The sequence below is a fragment of the Aristolochia californica genome, unplaced genomic scaffold (genome assembly GCF_029961685.1).
Source record: "Aristolochia californica isolate CCGP_79_NKW_82.1479 unplaced genomic scaffold, dmAriCali1.0.hap1 SCAF_5, whole genome shotgun sequence".
NCBI classification, from domain to species: domain Eukaryota; kingdom Viridiplantae; phylum Streptophyta; class Magnoliopsida; order Piperales; family Aristolochiaceae; genus Aristolochia; species Aristolochia californica.
In genome coordinates this window covers 6,442,676-6,461,863 of record NW_027182214.1, presented here as the reverse complement: position 1 = coordinate 6,461,863, position 19,188 = coordinate 6,442,676, and the positions used below count along the sequence as shown (strand labels likewise).

The following is a 19,188-nucleotide window of genomic DNA, read 5'->3' as shown; positions in this document are numbered from 1 at the left end:
TCCACTTACTATTTTGTGTTTCCTCATGGTAATTGAAAGGTTCTTTGATCATTACACAAAATATTGTTAAAAAGGGTTTTACTTATTAAAGCCCTAAAGCTTATTTTGTGTCACTCATTCTTGTGGAGGATACTTCTTGGTCAATACAAAACCTCAATCATTTCCATGTCATAACTAGACTTACCTATCATGCCGCTATGAGTTTACAAACTTGTGGTTAGGACTCGACAAGGAGAGGACTTTGAAAATTGATTTGATTCATTTGGGAAAATCAATTGTGATTGTGATTGTGGTAGTTCCACATGCCCACATGACTAAAGAAATGTAACATGGATCTTTCAACTATGAGAACAATGCTAAAAGGATGCCATAGTTAATCAAATGAAGTAACTTATGGTTGTTGAAAAACTAGTAAAAGTTTTCGTCAATAGTAACTTACTGAAAAATATAGAGACATCGGGATCTAACACAAGAGCATCTAAATATTTTAATAAACTTAAATCCACAAAAATGTATCGCAATGACTTTGGATAGAGCTTGTTGTGAAAATTTAGATCAATGCGAACTTGAGGGTACACCCAAAAGACTTAAAATCACCATAAAAGAGCATTGTAAATAAACATTTAAATGGCGACTTGTGGAAGTCTATTTTTTTGTGAATTGTTATGTATAATATATATATATATCGATAACTGAAGTAGTATTGACAAACATTATCGATAGTACCACTACAAGAATGTCTTAATGATGTTTTTTCATTACATCATCTTACCAAACTGTATAAATAGAATATTCCAAAGTAAGAGTTCCTAAGTTTAACATGAAAAATCCTAAGCAAAAACAATAAATCAAAGGCACATGTACTTAATATTTTTAAAACTTTTTTTTTTTGCCTCTTTTTATTTTAATAAAAAATCACATATTATTTGGAAGGCTTGGGAGGGCTTGAAATGTCTTTGATTTTGTACAATGCTTGTAAACAATATGGGATGTGGAGTTGATTAAATAAAACTCAATTGACCAATAAAAAATTAGTTATTTTCTCATAGAACAACTCTATTTTCTTTAGAAAAACACAACCAAATCAAATGAAAAAAATCTAAAAAAATGTTTATTGTTATTGGTTTAAGATGATAATACATTGGTACCTCACTTGAAATTTTTGGAGACCTATATTGGTTGAACCAAATTTCTGAAAATTCACCCGCAACTTTCTGGAACAAGTCATTTAAGTGCATGTGATCCATTTGAACAATCTTCACAAACCTGAATGGTTGGATAAAAACTTATAGAGCTTCTTCTCTTTTTAGTTCATCAATCTATCTGGAGGTCTGGATGGCTGCTTATAGAGCCTCTTCTCTCTCCTATATGTTCAAATGATCTTGATTTGGTCGAATGATCATCATGATTGAGCCTTTGTCTCCTTTCTTTCATTCAATCTATTTTTACTAGTTGTTTGAATGCTTAGTTGAACCAATGTCACCTTATGGGTATTCTCTCTCCTAACTACTCTAAAATTTGGCTTCATGCCATTCAGGCAAATGATCTTTGCATTTCTTTCTACATTGGGTGTTCATTTGGCAATTCAAACACTGACCATGATGTTTGCTCTTGAGAGTTTTCTTTCTCATGTTGATTGAATGACTACAACTAGACAATTCGGTGCTTGGGACCTTTTTCAAAGGCCATTCTAATACATTTTGGCGAGTAGAATGGATATTTTTCCAAAATTTATTTTTTGATTTTTCTGCCAATTTTTCCATTTAAATTTCACAATTAGTTTTATTATTTTAAATTTGATAGGGTTTTAATGTAGTTTAATTTTTTTCAATGAGAAAATGAATTGAAGGAAGGAAATGTTAGAGAACAAAAAAGAAGATTGAGAAGAAGAACAAAAGAAGAACAAGAAGAGGAGAAGAGTAGCATACAAAGGAGCAGACCTAGAATTCAGGCTCCATGCTCATTTCAACTTTTTCATAGTATTTATAGTGTTCTCACATCAAATGATAATTATGCCCTTAAGGCTACAAAGAGAGACTAAGGTTGAATAAAAAGGGAAAATTGACACAAAATTACAGCATATAAGCAAGCTAAACTAGTGTCTCTTCTACTAACTTTCAACATTCCCCCTCAAGTTTGGGGAATAAACAACACACAACCTAGTTTGGAACATAGCTTGGTAGAACAAACTCCTTGTAAGGCTTTAGTAAAGAGGTCTGAAAGCCACTCTTTACAAATCTAAACTCCACAACCACTCGGCTGATTTTATAAAACCTTGCTTGTGAACTTTTTTTAATGCATAAATCATCTTATATAACCGCTGACCATACCTAACTCCTAAGCAACAAACTTAGGAGGTTGCACCATATAAACTCAGCGGTGGCTAGTATTCCTTGCCATGAGAAGTAGTCATCTCCGAAAGCAGGAAAACTAGAGTCCTTCATCTTCCGCCAAAGCCAAGCCTTGATCAAAGACCAAGATCGTTGCTTGTACAATGACTCCAGCCGAGCCTTTGACATACGGCATGTCATTCCTCCAACGTATTGCAATAGCCTTTCATTGGGCTTCAGTTTCCTCAGGTAGTATCTAGAGCTCTCTTTTCACTCCCTCAGCCTAAAACCGATCCCACAACGTCGAGGGAGGAGGAATGAGAAAATGGGAGAGCAGAACTAGGCTAGGTTGTTCGATGTGATTCAGACCGTGCAGATTGGAGTCAATCAGACTAGTGCATTGGTGGAATATGATCATTGAACGGTGTACGGACGAGTGAAGGGAATGCATTGCCATTGATGTCTAAATCAAGTCGACGATATTGAGAGGAATTGTAATTTATGTCCGAAAAACTTGGAATTGTAATTTCTAGCTCTCATCATGGGTTCTCTGCTATTCACGAGTCTATGACCCCTTGTGTCTTCATCCATGGCTGATACAAACTTTCGGTCCAGTGAATATCCGCCTTCCTCTGTCTTGATTGAATTGACCACGAGAATGATTGAAGTTTTGAACAAAGCTTCAACCCTAACCCAAACCACCGATATTGTTGCACATTATGGAATCAAGTTGGATGACACCAACTAAGTACTCTAGACCTAGGTTGTCGAGATGTACATCTTGGGAAAAGACAAGTTGGGGTATTTGAATGGCGATTTCCCTCAACCTCCTCAGACAAATCCTACCTTTCGACAATGGCGCGTGGACAACGCTATTGTCAAATGTTAATTGAGTAATTCCATGGACTCTTCCATCATCAACAACTTCATTTGATTCTCAACAGCCAAGACGGTCTGGGATGCCATTGCCACTACATATTTTGATGGTAGTGACACCTCCTAGGTGTATGATCTCTGACGACGTGTGACAAGTCTCAAACAATCTAGTGGCTCTCTTGAAAAATTCTACAATAATATCCAAGGCCTCTAGAGTGAAATAGATTTTTGCCAACCAAACCCGATGGAGTGCCCAACCGATATTCAACGGTATAATGCCTTAGTTCAAGAAGAGTGGGTATATGTGTTCTTGGATGATCTCGATGATCGCCTATACCATATCCAAAATGATGTTCTCTAGACAACCTTTCCCAACCATGGAGCAAGTCTATTCTCATGTCCACAAAGAAGTTATTCGTCAAGTAGTGATGACGGTCGGTAGCTCCGAAGATACACCAGGAGCAGTTCTAGCATCCAAGAGCTTCAAACACAATTCACATTCTCCAACACACTTTGGATCTATCTCTTTGCATGGTGGAAAATCAAGTTCCAACTCCAAATCATGCACCACTTTTGATGGAACTCGATGCTCGCACTGTGGGAATGCAAAACATACCCATGAGGCCCGCTTCAAGCTACACATGTAACCTAAGTGGTGGCACAAGCTCCAAGATAAAAAGCGCCATGATGTAGTTGAGAATAATGAAGACAAAGGCAAGGCTGTGGTGGTTGCAGGAGAGTTGCATCTTTCCCTCATTCCAGTCGATAATTCAAAATCTACTCTAAGTAATGCTCTCCTCGGATTTACTAGAGAGGCTAATTGTACTACGTGGATACTTGACTCTTGAGCAACAGACCATATGACATTTTATGCAAATGATTTTTCTTAACACTCTACTCCTCGATGGACTAGAATTGCCTATGCTAATGGAGTTATTTCTTTGGTAACAGGGGCTGGAAAAGTGATGTTGTCACCTACCCTACCATTACTTGTGCATTCTCTTTCTCACAAGTTAGTATCAGTGAGTCAAGTTACCAAAGACATGAATGTTCTTATTTATCCTACGTTTTGTCTTATTCAGGATATTCTCACCAAGGAGATCATTAGGTGTGGTACTAAGAGAGGGAAGGGGGCGGGGCACTAGTGCAATTAGTTTAAATTTCTTGTCTTTTCTTCACTCTTATTAGGGTGAAGGGTATACTTATAATATTGGTAGTTTTGATACCTATAAATATACCTTATGGGGGAGGGTTTGGATTAAGTCCAATACCCTAATTTTTGCCTCTTTTTTCCCTCATGTATTATTCTCTCTTTTCTCTATTGGACGTGTATCATACTCTATCCTCTCTTCTTCTTCTCCCTTCTTCTTTCTCTCCATTGCTTAATCTCATTACCTATGGAATCCTGAAAATCAACATGGTATCAAAGCGGTGATTGATTGTTCAAGATTCCAGTTGGTTTGTCTCTACCCAGTTTTTGTTAGATGTTGCTTGGTGAATGAGTTATTCTCTCTGAAAGAATTTCAGATGGTGCTTGGTGGTTGATCGATTGGTCGATGCTCTTTTCTTTGTTTTAAGAGGAGAACCCATATCAGTATAAAAGGCTTTCTGATGAGTGCCTCATTACACTGCTCATGAAGTTTTTTTTTTTCAAAGAAATCGAAGGTACTCTCCATGGAGGAAAGAAGTCAATCACTAAACTCAACCATCATCATTCTATTCGGAAGGTAAGTTTTTTTTTTTTTCTCTTCATTCCAGAACTTTTGTTCCCTTGTTCTAGAATTCATATTGGAGGATTGTTACTATTGTAAAAGAAGCAATATGAGAGGTGGTCATTGCCGTAAAACAATGGTTTTCTGTTAAAGACTACTGCTACATGATAACCATTGTTCTTGAACAGCAGAGGTTCAGAATTCTGAGTAACAGTAGTCGGAACAACTTCCATTAGTTTGTTGGGTCTGGTAATGTTCTGAGTCACGACAGAAGAAATTTTGACTCTGTCTAGGAATTTTTTCGACGAAGAGAATGGGTTTGTTGGTGGCTTCCTCGACTGCTACTACAGTATTGCTGTGTCAACCTTGATTCTGATTCCTCTTTGTTATTTCCTAAGCACCTCCACCTGTTTCACTGTCATCCCTTCATGAACTCTTCTATTAGGAAAAATTGTTGCAAACTAGTATACCATTGTTATCTTACGCTTCTGTTTGAAACTCACGGCTTGATGAAGTCGTGCACAAAAAAATAGCTAAGATCTCAGGATAAAGACTTCCATTAATTGAGAAGAGTTATCGTCAAGCTATTGTTGTATTGAAAGGTGATTTCTTTTCTGTTTGGAAAATTCCTTCTCAATCACGGAAGATCAAGTAGAGCTAGCAATATTTTCCTTTGCTGTAAATCAGGAAAACATGCTACTATTATTCTAGATATTATTCTGAAAAGTCTTGTTGATTGAGTTAGTGGATGTTTCAGTTTGATGCTAAGATAAGAAACAAGACTCTCGATTCCATATCTTGCTCTCTTCTCTGTTTTGAGAATATTTGCAGTAGTTGAACTATGGTATCTTCCTTATTATTTTGACCAACATGGCGAACTCCATGGTAAACTCTATCATGCTTACCTCTACGACACTTATCTAAGTCAAATGTTATTGGCTGGAATTGGTTCTCCGCTGGCAAGCTGAAACTATCTTGGCCAGTTGTTGAATTGACGGGATTTCATTCCGTCATTGTGTTGCTAATTTTAAGCATGATTTGTCGTATTACAAGCATCGTTAGATTTTTTCTTTGTTGCTATTGACGATTGATTTCCGAAAATTCCTATGGTCTCCTCTGGTCATTTTCTTGCTGATTACTCTGCTGGACTTGCTGGATAAGATCGTATTCCTATCGTTGCAGTTATTTTTTTGGAAGTCACAGAGTTGTCTCTGCTGTGGTTGCCTTTTCTGGAAGCTATTGTACCGCTCTGTTCGGCGACGGGGAGGAAGACGATGATTTTTAAAAATTAAATTGCCAACTGAGGTGCTGCCTTTACGTTATGCCGAGGTTCCGATCGGCCAAGGAAACTCAGCCGAAAAATCCCTCTATGAGATATTCTCTTAAGTCGTCGGTTCTCTACTTTAACTAGGAAGTTTCTGTTTTCGTTGTTGTCTCTGTTGTTGCTATGTAATTCTGCTATCTTCGAAAACTCCCGTAATCTTCTGTTAATTTAGAATTGATCTTGGTTGCTTTTTTGGGAGGACGAAGGTGCTGGCTGATTGATCCTACTGTGTTGCCATTTCTTGATGGCGAACTAGCATCTCTGATGTGCGGGGAAGATGACACTGTTGCTAAATATCAAGTTTCCTAAGTTAGGAAACTTGATTTAATGGAACGCCGGGTTGAGTGCCTACCGAGCAACCCGGACCGGGCCGAGTCAACCTAGCAACCTGAGGCTACGTACTGGTTCTGTTCATGACCGAGTCAACTCGGTTGGGTCAACTTGACTCGGCCCACTTATTTTCTTCCTCAGTTATACGTGTTCGGGTTCCGAGTTCTATACATATTTCTTCTGCGACTCGGTTATATTAGTTTACTATTTGACTCGGTTCGACTCGGTTCTCTACCTCCGACTTAATTATTATCTTGGATTATTACTCGGTTCCAACCTACTATTTTGTGCAACTTCCTTATTTACTTATGGACTCGCAACAGATTATTTCATGTGTCCTTATTACTCTTAAGGACTTTCATTATTTACCGGTTATCTACTATTATACTACTCCAAATTTGGTACGTGTTATTTGGGCATTGGCCCATTTCCACTACTGCTATTATGTCTCTTTGATTGAGACATTATTTCTGAAGAAGAACTCCTCGTTTGTTTGCCTTGGGTTCATTATTTGCTGATTGTTGTCAGCATTGGTTCGTCTGATGTGAAATTTGAATTTTTTAGAAAAATAAAGCACATGGTGTCCTCAACATCTTATCTTCCTTTTTACCCATTACCCATTGGTTATTTGGCAGCCTTTCTCCTACCATCCTTTATTTGACTCTCACATACCACTTTGGGCCAACCTCTTGTGTGTTACTTCGGTTGGTTTACTTATATATATATATATATATATATATATATATATATGTATGTATGTATGTATGTATATATATGTATGTATATATATAGATGTTTTTAAGTCCATTGAGACTTTTTATCTGTACCCATGGGTCTTTTATTTGACGTCTTGTGAATGATAGGCATTACCCACTTTTATAACCATTTTTTACCTTTTGAGAGTTTGTGCGTGGGTTGGGACACTGTGATGGAGGAGCTTATTACTACATCTATGTTATTTGGTTCAAACTAGGATCACTGCCATTACCTTCCAGCTTAAGGGGGAGTGTTGGAAGACATGATGTAATTAGGGTGACACTAATGTAATTAGTTTAAATTTCTTGTCTCTTCTTCACTCTTGTTAGGGTGAAGGGTATACTAATAATATTGGTAGTTTTGATACCTATAAATATACCTTATGGGGGAGGGTTTGGATTAAGTCCAAGATCCTAATTTTTGTCTTTTTTTCCCTCACGTATTCTTCTCTCTTTTCTCTGTTGGATGTGTATCATACTCTTACCCTCTCTTCTTCTTCTCTTTTCTTCCTTCTCTCCATTGCTTAATCTCATAACCTATGGAATCCTTAAAATCAATAGATTTATTTGTTGAAACATAAAGATGAGGTCTTTCATAAATTTCAATCCTTTCATAAGCTGATTTAAACTCAGTTCTTTGCTAAGTTTCAAATTTTTTGATCTAATAATGGTGGAGGATATGTGAATCGACAATTCATTGATTATTTCCAACATCATGGACTGATTCATGTAACCTCATGCCCTCATATTCCTCAAAAAAATGGTATTGTGGAGTGAATAAATCATCACATTCTTGAAACGGTTTGAGCTCTTTTACATGGGGCTCATGTGCCTAGCCATCATTGGACTGATGCTGTTGCTATGACCGACCATCTCATTAATTGCATGCCTTCCAAAATTCTTGAGTTTAAGAGTCCGCTATAGGCCATGTCAAACTATGTTTCATTACTCATGGTGTTGATGCTCCCATCTCGAATTTTTGGCTGTGTTGTATTTGTTAATCTCTACAAAAACTAGCGCTCGAAGCTTGATCCTTGTGCCATTCGAGGTTTGTTTTTGGATATGGGGTACATAAAAATGGGTACCGATGCTACAATCCAACTACTCGGCGTACATATGTGACTATGGATGTCACGCTCCTTGAATCTAATAATTTGTACTCTTCTGTTGCTTCCAATTTTTCTCTTCAGGGGGGTGACAAGAGAAGAAGAGCTGAATTGGTTGACATTTGACTGATTCAAGGACATTGATACAACGACTAATGCTCAAGTGACCATTGTGGAACCGAATCCAGAGACGACATCTTTAGGAGTTGATGTAGCAGTACCCCCTCATGTCCTCAGTATCAAGTGACCCATCTTCGAAGAATATCATTGAGGTAAATACTCCTGTCATACCTCAAAATTCTAATGATAAGGATACTCCTGTTGGCTATGAATTACCTGTCAATCACAATCGAGGCAAATCATCAAACAAATATTCTCCTTAAGTGAAGGAACAAAGAGAAAAAATATCAAAATATCCGATTGCCAATTATGTGTCTACAAAAGAATTGTCTGAAGCCCTTAAGAACTTTGCAAATGAACTCTCCTCACACCATATTCCCACAAATGTTGATGAAGCTCTAAAAGATCATTTTTGTGTTCAAGCTATGAAGGAAGAATGGAGGCATTAATGAAAAATGAAACCTAGAGTCTTGTTCCTTTACCTGAAGGTAACAGAACAATGGGTGTAAATGGGTATTCTCCATCAAGTACAAATCTAGTGGACTAGTTGAACGGTACAAGGCAATGCTAGTAGCAAAAGGATATACACAGACATAAGGCATAGATTAACAAAAGACATTCTCTCCGGTGGCCAAATTGAACACTTAGGGTTTTGCTATCTCTTGCAACTAACCTTGATTGGCCATTGCACTAGTTTGACGTTAAAAATATTTTCTCCATGGAGATCTTGAAGAAGATATTTACATGGATGTTCCTCCAGGATATATGGCAAATTCTGACGCTAGGACGATGTGCAAACTACAACGAACTCTATATGGCTTGAAGCAATCTCCTAAAGTGTGGTTTGGGTGATTGAACTTGGCAATGAAGAAATATGGTTTTCAACAAAGTAACTCAGATCATATGATATTCTTAAAGCATTAACAGAGTAAATTAACAACTTTAATAATTTATGTAGACGATATGATCATTATAGGAGATGATTGAGAAGAAATAAAAAGACTTCGAGAGCAATTGGCAATAGAATTTGAGATAAAAAATTTGGAAGGACTTAAATATTTTATAGGAATTGAGGTTGCAAGGTATTCCTTTTCCAATATATATATATATATATATATATATCCAAGATTTATTATCAAAAGTTTGACTATTGGAGTGTAAGCCTGCAACTACCTCAATAATCCAAAATCACAAACTTGGAGAATACCGAAACTAAATGCCAATAGACAAAGGAAGGTACCAAAGGTTGATTGGGAAACTAATTTATCTCTCCAATACATGACCTGATATCGCCTATGCAGTAAGTGTAGTAAGTCAATTCATGCATTGTCCAAGTGAAGATCATATGAATGCTATGAGTTGAATTCTTTGATACCTAAAGTCCTCCCCTGGGAAAGGACTCATGTTCTCAAGAAACAACCACCTAAGGGTTGAAGGTTATACAGATGTTGATTAGGCTTGAAATATTTCAGATAGAAGATCCACCTCAGGTTATTTTACGTTTGTTAGAGGAAACCTAGTTACATGGAAAAGTAAGAAGCAAAAAGTGGTAGCATTATCAAGTGCTGAAGTCGAGTTTCGTGGGATGCCTAAGGGCTTTTGTGAGCTTCTCTACCTTCGGAGATTATTAACCAAAATTGGTTTTTCCCTAAGTTGTGAGATGGATTTATTTTGTGAACAATGCTGTTATTGATATTTTGCATGATTCGGTTCAACATGATAGGACTAAACATATGAAAGTAGATCGACACTTCATCAAACAAAACCTTGAAATCAAGATAATTCAATTTATGTTTGTTAAATCTGAAGACTAATTGGTATACATACTTACAAAAGCGGTATGCAGAAAGAACCTCTACAACTCACTTGGCAAATTGGGCATCAGATATTTATGCGCACCAACTTGAGGGGGATTGTTGGCATGAGTTGTCTTTCGATAAATCAGAGGAGGAAATCCATCAAAGTTAGAAAATCCTGTAATTTTATGTATATCCATAGATAAACTTCTCTGTATATAGATGAGGAGGAAATCATTGTAAAGTGTAACAAATGAGATAATACAAAAGGAATTTTTTTTCGATGAAGGTTGTCTTCTTCAACATCCATTGTTCCTATTTGCCAATAGAATAAACACCATTGACATAGAAGTTTGTTCTTCCTATTAGTTTTATTAAGTTGGCTATTATACTATAGTACGATACATTGTAAAGTATTATATTTCTTTACTATGGTGTGTAATTCAATGGTACTAAACTTATCACCATGTTTTAAATATATGTTGAGCTTGAACCTGGTTGAGTTCAAGTTTAAACTCATTTACAATTTTAAAGTTCAATTTAAGCTCAAATTCCAACTAGAAGTCTTGGGGGGGGGGGGGTTAGTGCACAATGTAAGTGCAGGGGTAAAGTGGAATGAAAAGTGAAGTACTCTCCATAGGGAAAGTGAGAAGGAATGTAAAGTACTTGTTTGTGTTAGTGTGCGCAATGGAAAGTGCAATGTAAAATACTTGTTTGTGTTAGTGTGCACAATGTAAAGTACATTGTAAAGTACTTGTTTGTGTTAGTGTACACAATGGAAAGTGTGGTGTAAAGTGCAGATAGATTATTTATTAAATAAAATATTTTGATATATCTGACTTTCAGAAAATTAAATTAATATTAGTTAATAAATAAAATATATTAAATATAATAATTAAACAAATGCTTACTTTTATGTTATTAAAATTGTAATCAAATTTTAATTTTGTAATATCTAAATATGAAATAATTATACAAATATAGTACTACATAGCGTACAACACAAACATCGTAATCAATAAAAATCATTAATACAAATATATATTTTTATAGTAATTGAAAATTATTCATCAAACGACTTTATATATACCTTAAAACATGGATAATAGATATCACTGTTCAAGATCTTTGAATGAGTTCGTCTTGAAGGTCGCTTGATGTAATCAGATTGTAGTTTGATAATAGCATTTAATACCTTATTCAAATACTTACTAATTATCTAATTTGACCTTTCAAACATCTTTGAGGTGACACTGTAAGATTGTTGTTGACCAACAATGATACAAAAATATGCAAGTTGTTCTTCCACAGATATTGTCTTTGTATCAAATAAAAGTCCTCTACTTTTCAAGATTTCAGTCAACCTGAGAAAAATAGTTTGATTTATCCTATACACTTTTCAAAATTTAATAGGCGGTCTTTCTAATGTTTTATTTAAATATCGTGGACCACCCATATGATAAGAACGTTGTACTTGCCTATTATAATCAGTTAAGTATGAATTGACAAAAACAAATACAACTATGTAAGTTGTAATACAAATACATATTTTTTCCCTATCTGGTAGATTATCCATGGGTACCTGCAATACTAGACATTCAATAATAAAAACATTGTTAAAACACATTCAATTATTTATGTCTGAATATGTTAACACAACTTGCACCATTAAAGCATTCTCAACATTTACGTATTGAACACAAACAATAATACACATTCACTGTTTACCATAAATACTCAATAATCAACGTCATTCATACAATATCAAATGTGTCTCGTAAATATAAGTTAAAAATGTCAACATGTATAAGTCTATTACATTGCATTGAATTTAGCCATCAACCAATCATACTAATCTTTTTGTTTCATCTTGATAAACATATCCTTCTTATCTTTGGTGTCGAGCAACTCTGGGGAACAAAACTTCATGTTTCCAAACTCCATTGGGTAATTTGTTACCCAAATTGACTTGCTCAATGAGCAAATCAAACATTTTACTGTCTTTGTCGCACGTCCATGTGTCGTATGATCTCTTTGTAGTGTCATCCATATTGTCTTTACCTTTTTCTCCTTCTAGCCATCTAAAACTCATAACAAGTAGACAATGAATAAAAAATAAGTTGTTCTTAAAAAAACAATGAGAGGGGGAAAAGAAAAAAACGAAGGGGAAATCCACTCCCCCCCCCCCCCCCCCCCCCACCCACCCCTTTTACCCTCCTTACCTTACCATATACACTATTTCATAAGTAAAGTTAGAAAGATTTTTGAAGTCTTGTGGGATAGACATCAGTATATCTCTAAAGATCTTTCATGTTTCTTAAAGAGAAAATAAAGGAGGAGATACCAATTTCATCTCAAGAAACTAACTATAACCTGAAAATGAGTGAAGGAATGACTCAAATGTTGGTTTTTCATGCTAAATAAATAATAAGGACCCTCTAATATGATCCATAGACATTGCACAAATTTTTACAAGACCCATGCCGATGCCCTGATACTTAAAACACTTGAAAAACATCAAATAAATAGACAAGAGGCCGATGAACAATCAAAATAACACATATCAAACAACTAATAGGGTATTAAGGACAATGCCATCTACTATGAAACTGGGTATTAAGGACACATGAAACTGGAGAGAAGTTCTGAAAAAAAAAATGGATTCTCTGGAATTTTACACTTCAAGTGACCTTTTCCAAGAACCCAACAACCCTCAAAGGAGTAGCAATCAAGAGAGAAAAAAAATAACAGGTCAGTGTTAAAACCCTAAAAACAAACCCCTACTTTAGCAACCACAGAAAACACACGTTCCCACGAACAAAACCCATAATGATGAATACACAGAAAATAGCTAAATCCGAACCTGCTACCCATATCTAAACCCCAACAAGTTAGAAGATAACTACCAAAATTGCCAGTGGCAGCAAATAGTAGCAGAAAGAGACATAGAACAGGGTGAAAGGATTGACTCAAGATAAGAAAGAGATTTGAAAAAACCAGCGCATATATGCCAATTTCTTGGTTCGAATGCAAAGAAATTACCTTGTAGGGTTCGTGGATAGAGTGGAGGGAGGGGGAGGTCAGGGAAGAAAAACTAAAATTTAACAGTTAAAACACATAAATCTAAAATCCACATAAATGGGGAAGAAAAACTAAAACAACAACCCTTAGAAACCCAAATTGACGAGTCCAGTAGATCAAAATCACTACCAGTAACAAATCAAAATCAACAAGAACATGAACTAAACTGATAAGGACCACAACGGAAAATAAAAAAGGGAATTCAATACATGAAACTCAGAAACAATTAAAAAAATAGCCATCGATTTACAGGAAGCAATTTTTACACCTATTGTCTTCCGAATCGAACCGGAGAGGTTGCAGATAGGGGAGAGATGTGCCGAAGGTCGTCGGTACTGGGGACGGCTAGAGGAAGAGAGTCAAACACCGAGGAGAGGTCACAAAGGGGGGCGATTGACATCGCCGACGGTCGCGAGCGAAGGAGGAACCAAAGAGGTTGCAGAGAGGGGAGAGATGTCGTCGAAGGTCGTCGGTGCTGGGGACGACAAGAGGAAGGGAGTCAAGCATCGGAGACAGGTCACACAGAGGGCGATTAAAATCGCCAAAGGTCAGATGCGAGCGAGATAATTTTTTTTTTCTCCAAAAATGTCGTTCGACATACCTTTCTTCCCGATAGCCCGAACCCGATGTAATTGAGGGAGAGAAAAATGAATTCAGAGCTCGACCCATCTGAATTCACTTTCTTTCCCATTATACTTAAAACAGGGGTAAGTGAAATACAGTATTTTATTTTGCCCCCGACACTTACGCTGGGCATTAATGGGTTTAGGCATATAACATGGTCTTAAGGTCACACCAAATCAACTTACGAAGGTTTGACTTGGGCTGGATTTGATACGACCCCTATCACTTCTCGCTGGTCGGTGGCCGGTGGCCGGTGGCCTCTATGTTTGATAATTATTTGGACATCCACTCTCCACGGCGTTTAGAGAAATGCCCTCAAAATCACGAGTAACAGAGATGAAGGATAAAGACAAATATTGTGGGAATCTAGGAGCAGATGGAAAGGGATAGAATATCTGGTCTCATGTGAGAGGCAAGGACATGACACACCATGGAAACTCGGCGAACAAGAGAGAAGACCACGCGCGCCTTGCCTGGAGCTTCACTGGAAAGTGGTAGGTTAAGCCCTCCTCCACCTTTTGTTACTTTTAATTATTGCAAAAAGTAATGGATGAGACAGAAACGCTTTAATTAAATTATTTTTTCCCCATTGATTACTCGTGTAGGACAAACGAACTCGTCTCATGCTTCACATTTTGAACAACGACACGTGTCCCTCTCGTTGTCAGAGTGACAGCTTATAATAATAATAATAATATTATTATTATTATTTACAAAGAGTAAGAAATCAAGTCTAATCACCAGGTGGATTTTTCTCACCTAATAAATTGAACATAAAAAAAACATGTTTCATTTTTTAACGGGTCAATGAAAGCGCATTTTCACACGGGCCGCGAGAACCGGCCGTTCTGCGCAAGCTATTCTAGAAAGGGCTAATTTCGGAATTAAATGGTCCGAGACTGAAATGTAAAAGGAGTCTTTCGGACACTGCGAATATGAGTTTCACCGCTCCTCGATTTTGATTTTTGAGTCTCTCTGTCGACTCATTTTCGCTTAGCAGCCGCAACCGTTTCCTATTTAAACACCTCTTCTCCTCTGTTCCTTCCTCCCCCCCCCCCTTCCTTCTTCCTCTAAGATACGCCTTTCCATTCCATCATTTAGCTTCCCCTTCTGATTCTCGGTACCTTTTCTTATTTCCTCTTCTTTACTTATCTGATTCTGAAATGCTGTCCGCGCTTTTATCTCTTTTGGACGGACTTGCAGAGCTTCGTGTTCATTCCGTAGTTCTTCGTGTCTGTAAATGTAGATTTCCTAATGTTGATGACTTTTTTTTTTTTTTTTTTTTGGGTTTTAAACGTGCAAGTTCCGCCTCCAAGGGTTTCTGTTTTCAACTTATTTTGTTGCAATTTTCTGTTTCCAAGATTACAAGTTTTAGAACTTGGAGCTGATGTTCTTGGTGTATTATGTGCTTTTGGTTTGTAATGTGTGTGCTCTGCTTGCGGAGGATACCTGTTTTTTGATGTCTGAGGTTCTAAAGGAGAGGCCTGGTGTTGTATCTGTAGCTGTAAAGTGTTAAAGTTTTGTGATGTTTGAATGATTCATACGTAATTTTTAGGCATTCTAGTTTCAGACACCATTCTGCCTTTTTGAGACTTCATCTGCAGTGCTCATCATAAAGGGAATTTTTATGCATTTTTTTTAAAAATTATTGTGTCTTTTGAAGCATGCATTTCTTGAAATTTTAGGTTTTCGGTCAAGTTTCTTGTTTTCCTCTTTTTAGACTTAAAATTTTTCTACGAATTATTAGATTTTCTTGTTAGAGTTCCTTAATGTATGCGAGTAAGTCTTATCCTCAACCAATTTTTTTTCTCTTTTGTTTTATATTTTTTTTTTTTTTGTCTTTTCATGTGTTTTGGTTTCAGTATTACTAGTTAATAGTGATTTTGTTGTTTTGCCAATCTCTTTTCTTCTAGAAATCTAAGGATTCTTCAGATACTTCAATCTGTTCCATTATTCCCTCTTTTGTTTTATCTTTCGAATGCATTCTGCCTTTTTTAAGGGGGAAACCATGCTTTTGGCCTATTATCAATTTAACTGAAAAGTTTTCTTTGTTACCTTTCTTTTTGCGGAGAATTGAAAGAACTAATATCAGAGGAAAGCACTGGTAATTAAATTATATTTTTATTGAAACCAAATCATGTTCATTCTCTCTTCAGGATCTTAGTCAAAATGGAGTTTCAGAATCGATATCGTCAGGCTCAGTCACCTAAACACGATTGCCTTCTGTTTGGTAAGTTTTAACAAATCTCTTTTCCTTTTTCTCTTTCGGTTGAATAACTGGAGAAATAAGTAATGTTAATGAGAGTATCTTTTTCCAGATCTTGATGATACACTGTATCCTTTGAGCTCTGGCTTGGCAGCAGCATGTCGAAATAATATTGAAGGTAAGAATTGCCAAATTTGGATAATAAATTATTTTCTAATATCATTTTCTATTTCATAGATGGTCAAACACATTCTCCTTGATTTTGTGCTTAAAGTTTCTGTGCGTTGCCACCCAGGTTATATGGTTGAAAAGCTCGGCATAGATGAAAGCAAGATTCCTATGATGTGTAATCTTCTGTACAAGTATTATGGGACAACAATGGCCGGACTCAGGGTATTGTACAGATTTTTCCTTCTCCTTTGTAAATCTCTTTTTCGTTCCTCCTCAGTGGCTAAGGTATTTTCATGGGGATGCGTCGTCTTGCAGGCAATTGGTTATGACTTCGACCATGACGATTACCACAGGTGCTTTTCCCTTCTCTGATCTCTTCCCTCAATGTTGCTATTTGGTTAGAAAGAGATTTGATAATCAGCTGTCATGTTTTTGCAGTTATGTTCATGGGAGGCTGCCTTATGAATACCTAAAGCCGGATCTTGTTCTCAAGAATCTTTTGTTGAGCTTGCCTCTTCGCAAAGTTGTAAGTTTCTTGTCATGAAAGGAAGAATATCCATTAATATTGTGGATAAATAATCTGTTGTCGACCTCTTCCGAATCCCTTACAAACTGGGTTTGTCAATTTAAAATCAGATATTCACAAACGGAGATAAGATCCATGCTGCTAAAGTTCTCGGCAGACTTGGACTAGCAGACTGCTTTGAAGGGATTATATGCTTCGAGACTCTTAATCCCCGCCAAGACCCTCCTCCTCAAGAACCCCTTAAAACTGATATCTTTGAAATTATTGATTATTTTTCAAAACTAAATGCTTCCAGTGAGGACCTTCCGAAGACCCCAATTCTCTGCAAGCCATCTGAGGCCGCCATAGAAGAAGCCCTCAAAATTGCAAACATCGATCCTAAGAGGACGGTAAGATTTTCAGAAGTTAAAAAGAGTTTTTTATGGATGATCATGGGAATCTTAACTGAATAATTTAATCCAATTTTGCGTACCTCATTCATCGTTTTGGTTTCGCTTGTCAGATCTTCTTCGATGATAGTCTCCGAAACATCCAGGCCGGGAAACGTGTTGGTCTCCACACTGTACTTGTAAGTTAGTGGTGGTGATATCTGGCTGGACTAATCGTCTTAATTTTTAAGCAGGAAATTGTTGAACCCTGTTACGAGACAGGTTCTAACTATTCATATACACAGGTGGGCACTTCACAAAGATTGAAAGGAGCAGATTTTGCATTGGACAGTATTCACAACATCCGACAAGCATTGCCAGAGCTTTGGGAAGACGAAGAGAAACGTGAAGGTGTGAGGCCTGCGATGGAGACGTCAGTGACAGCTTAGTTTTCTTGTATAAGAAATTGAAAAACTAGATTAGCTTTATGTCCAGTTTATGTCATATCATTGTGAAAGATTAGCTTTATGTCCAGTTTATGTCATATCATTGTGAATAAATTAGTTATTTTGCCCAGAGAGTGTCTTTGTGTCATTTGCATCAAGAATACATTTTATAAGACCGACATGTGTCGTAAACCAAGAGGAAGAGAGAGAGAGAGAGAGAGAAAGAGAGAGAGAGAAGAAGAAGAGAGGTCGAGATAGATAGAGAGAGAGAGAGAGAGAGAGAGAGGGGGAAATCAAACCATGAAAAACAATCTCAAGGAGAGCAAGAAAGCTTCTAGGCAAGGGCGAGAGAGAGAGAGAGCAAGAAAGCTTCTAAGGCAAGGAGAGAAGAAGAGAGGTCGAGATAGATAGATAGAGAGAGAGAGAGAAAGAGAGCGAGAGAGAAAGAGAAAAATCAAACCATGAAAAAACAATCTCAAGGAAGAATTACCAGGAAGATGTCCCTATTTTTCAAGTAATAGAGAGAGAGAGAGTTTTGACTTGTCTCCTAGGGAAATCAAACCATGAAAAACAATATCTCAAGGAAGGATTTCCAAGAAAATGTCCCTACTTTCAAGTAATAGAGAGAGAGAAAGAGAGAGAGAGAGAGTTTTGACTTGTCTTAGAGAGAAATCATACCATGAAAAGCAATCTCAAGGATGGATTCCAAGAAGATGTCCTTACTTCTTTTCAAGTAATAGAGAGAGAGAGAGAGAGAGAGAGAGAGAGAGTTTTGACTTTCTCATAGGGAAATCAAACCATGAAAAACAATCTCAAGGAAGGATTTCCAAGAAGATGTCCCACCGTTTTCAAGTAATAGAGAGAGAGAGAGAGAGAGTTTTGACTTGTCTCATAGGGAATCAAACCATGAAAAACAATCTCAAGGAAGGATTTCCAAGAAGATGTCCCACCTTTCAAGTAATAGAGAGAGAGAGAGAGAGAGTTTTGACTTGTCTCATAGGAAATCAAACCATGAAAAACAATATCTCAAGGAAGGATTTCTGAGAAATGTCCCTACTTTTCAAGTAATAGAGAGAGAGAAAGAAAGAGAGAGTTTTTAATTGTCTGAGAGGGAAATCAAACCGTGAAAAACAATCTCAAGGAAGGATTTCCAAGAAGATGTCCCTTCTTTTCAGGTAATAAAGTGCACTAATGCTCCCAAAAAATTCATATTCACGAATAGAAACAAAGATATAGCTGACATTTTGCTACTGTCGCCAATAAGTAAATAAAGATGATTAAAACCATCGATCAATAAATTAAGAGAGTTTATCATGGTCTCACTTCAGAATATATTGCTGAAAAGTTTAAACAGGTATTACTTGCCAAGACTTTCAGAATGTCTGAATTTCGCATTTCAATACTTCTAAGAAAGTTG

The 19,188-nt window shown here is 36.8% G+C and overlaps 1 protein-coding gene across 2 annotated transcripts; it reads left to right on the top strand.

Moving 5' to 3' along the window:
* Positions 1-15,109: 15,109 nt before the first annotated feature.
* Positions 15,110-17,835, top strand: LOC137966117 (uncharacterized protein C24B11.05-like). 2 transcript variants are annotated; one of them, XM_068812614.1, is made up of 9 exons: positions 15,110-15,174; positions 16,211-16,284; positions 16,373-16,438; positions 16,556-16,653; positions 16,747-16,784; positions 16,870-16,957; positions 17,068-17,346; positions 17,460-17,525; positions 17,631-17,835. In XM_068812614.1, the coding sequence occupies exons 2-9, from the start codon at positions 16,224-16,226 to the stop codon at positions 17,772-17,774; spliced, it is 840 nt and encodes a 279-aa protein (XP_068668715.1). In that variant the 5' UTR covers positions 15,110-15,174; positions 16,211-16,223; the 3' UTR covers positions 17,775-17,835. The 2 variants fall into 2 exon arrangements, with proteins under 2 accessions (XP_068668715.1, XP_068668714.1); XM_068812613.1 differs by lacking the exon at positions 15,110-15,174 and adding an exon at positions 15,245-15,296.
* The last annotated feature ends 1,353 nt before the right edge of the window (positions 17,836-19,188 follow it).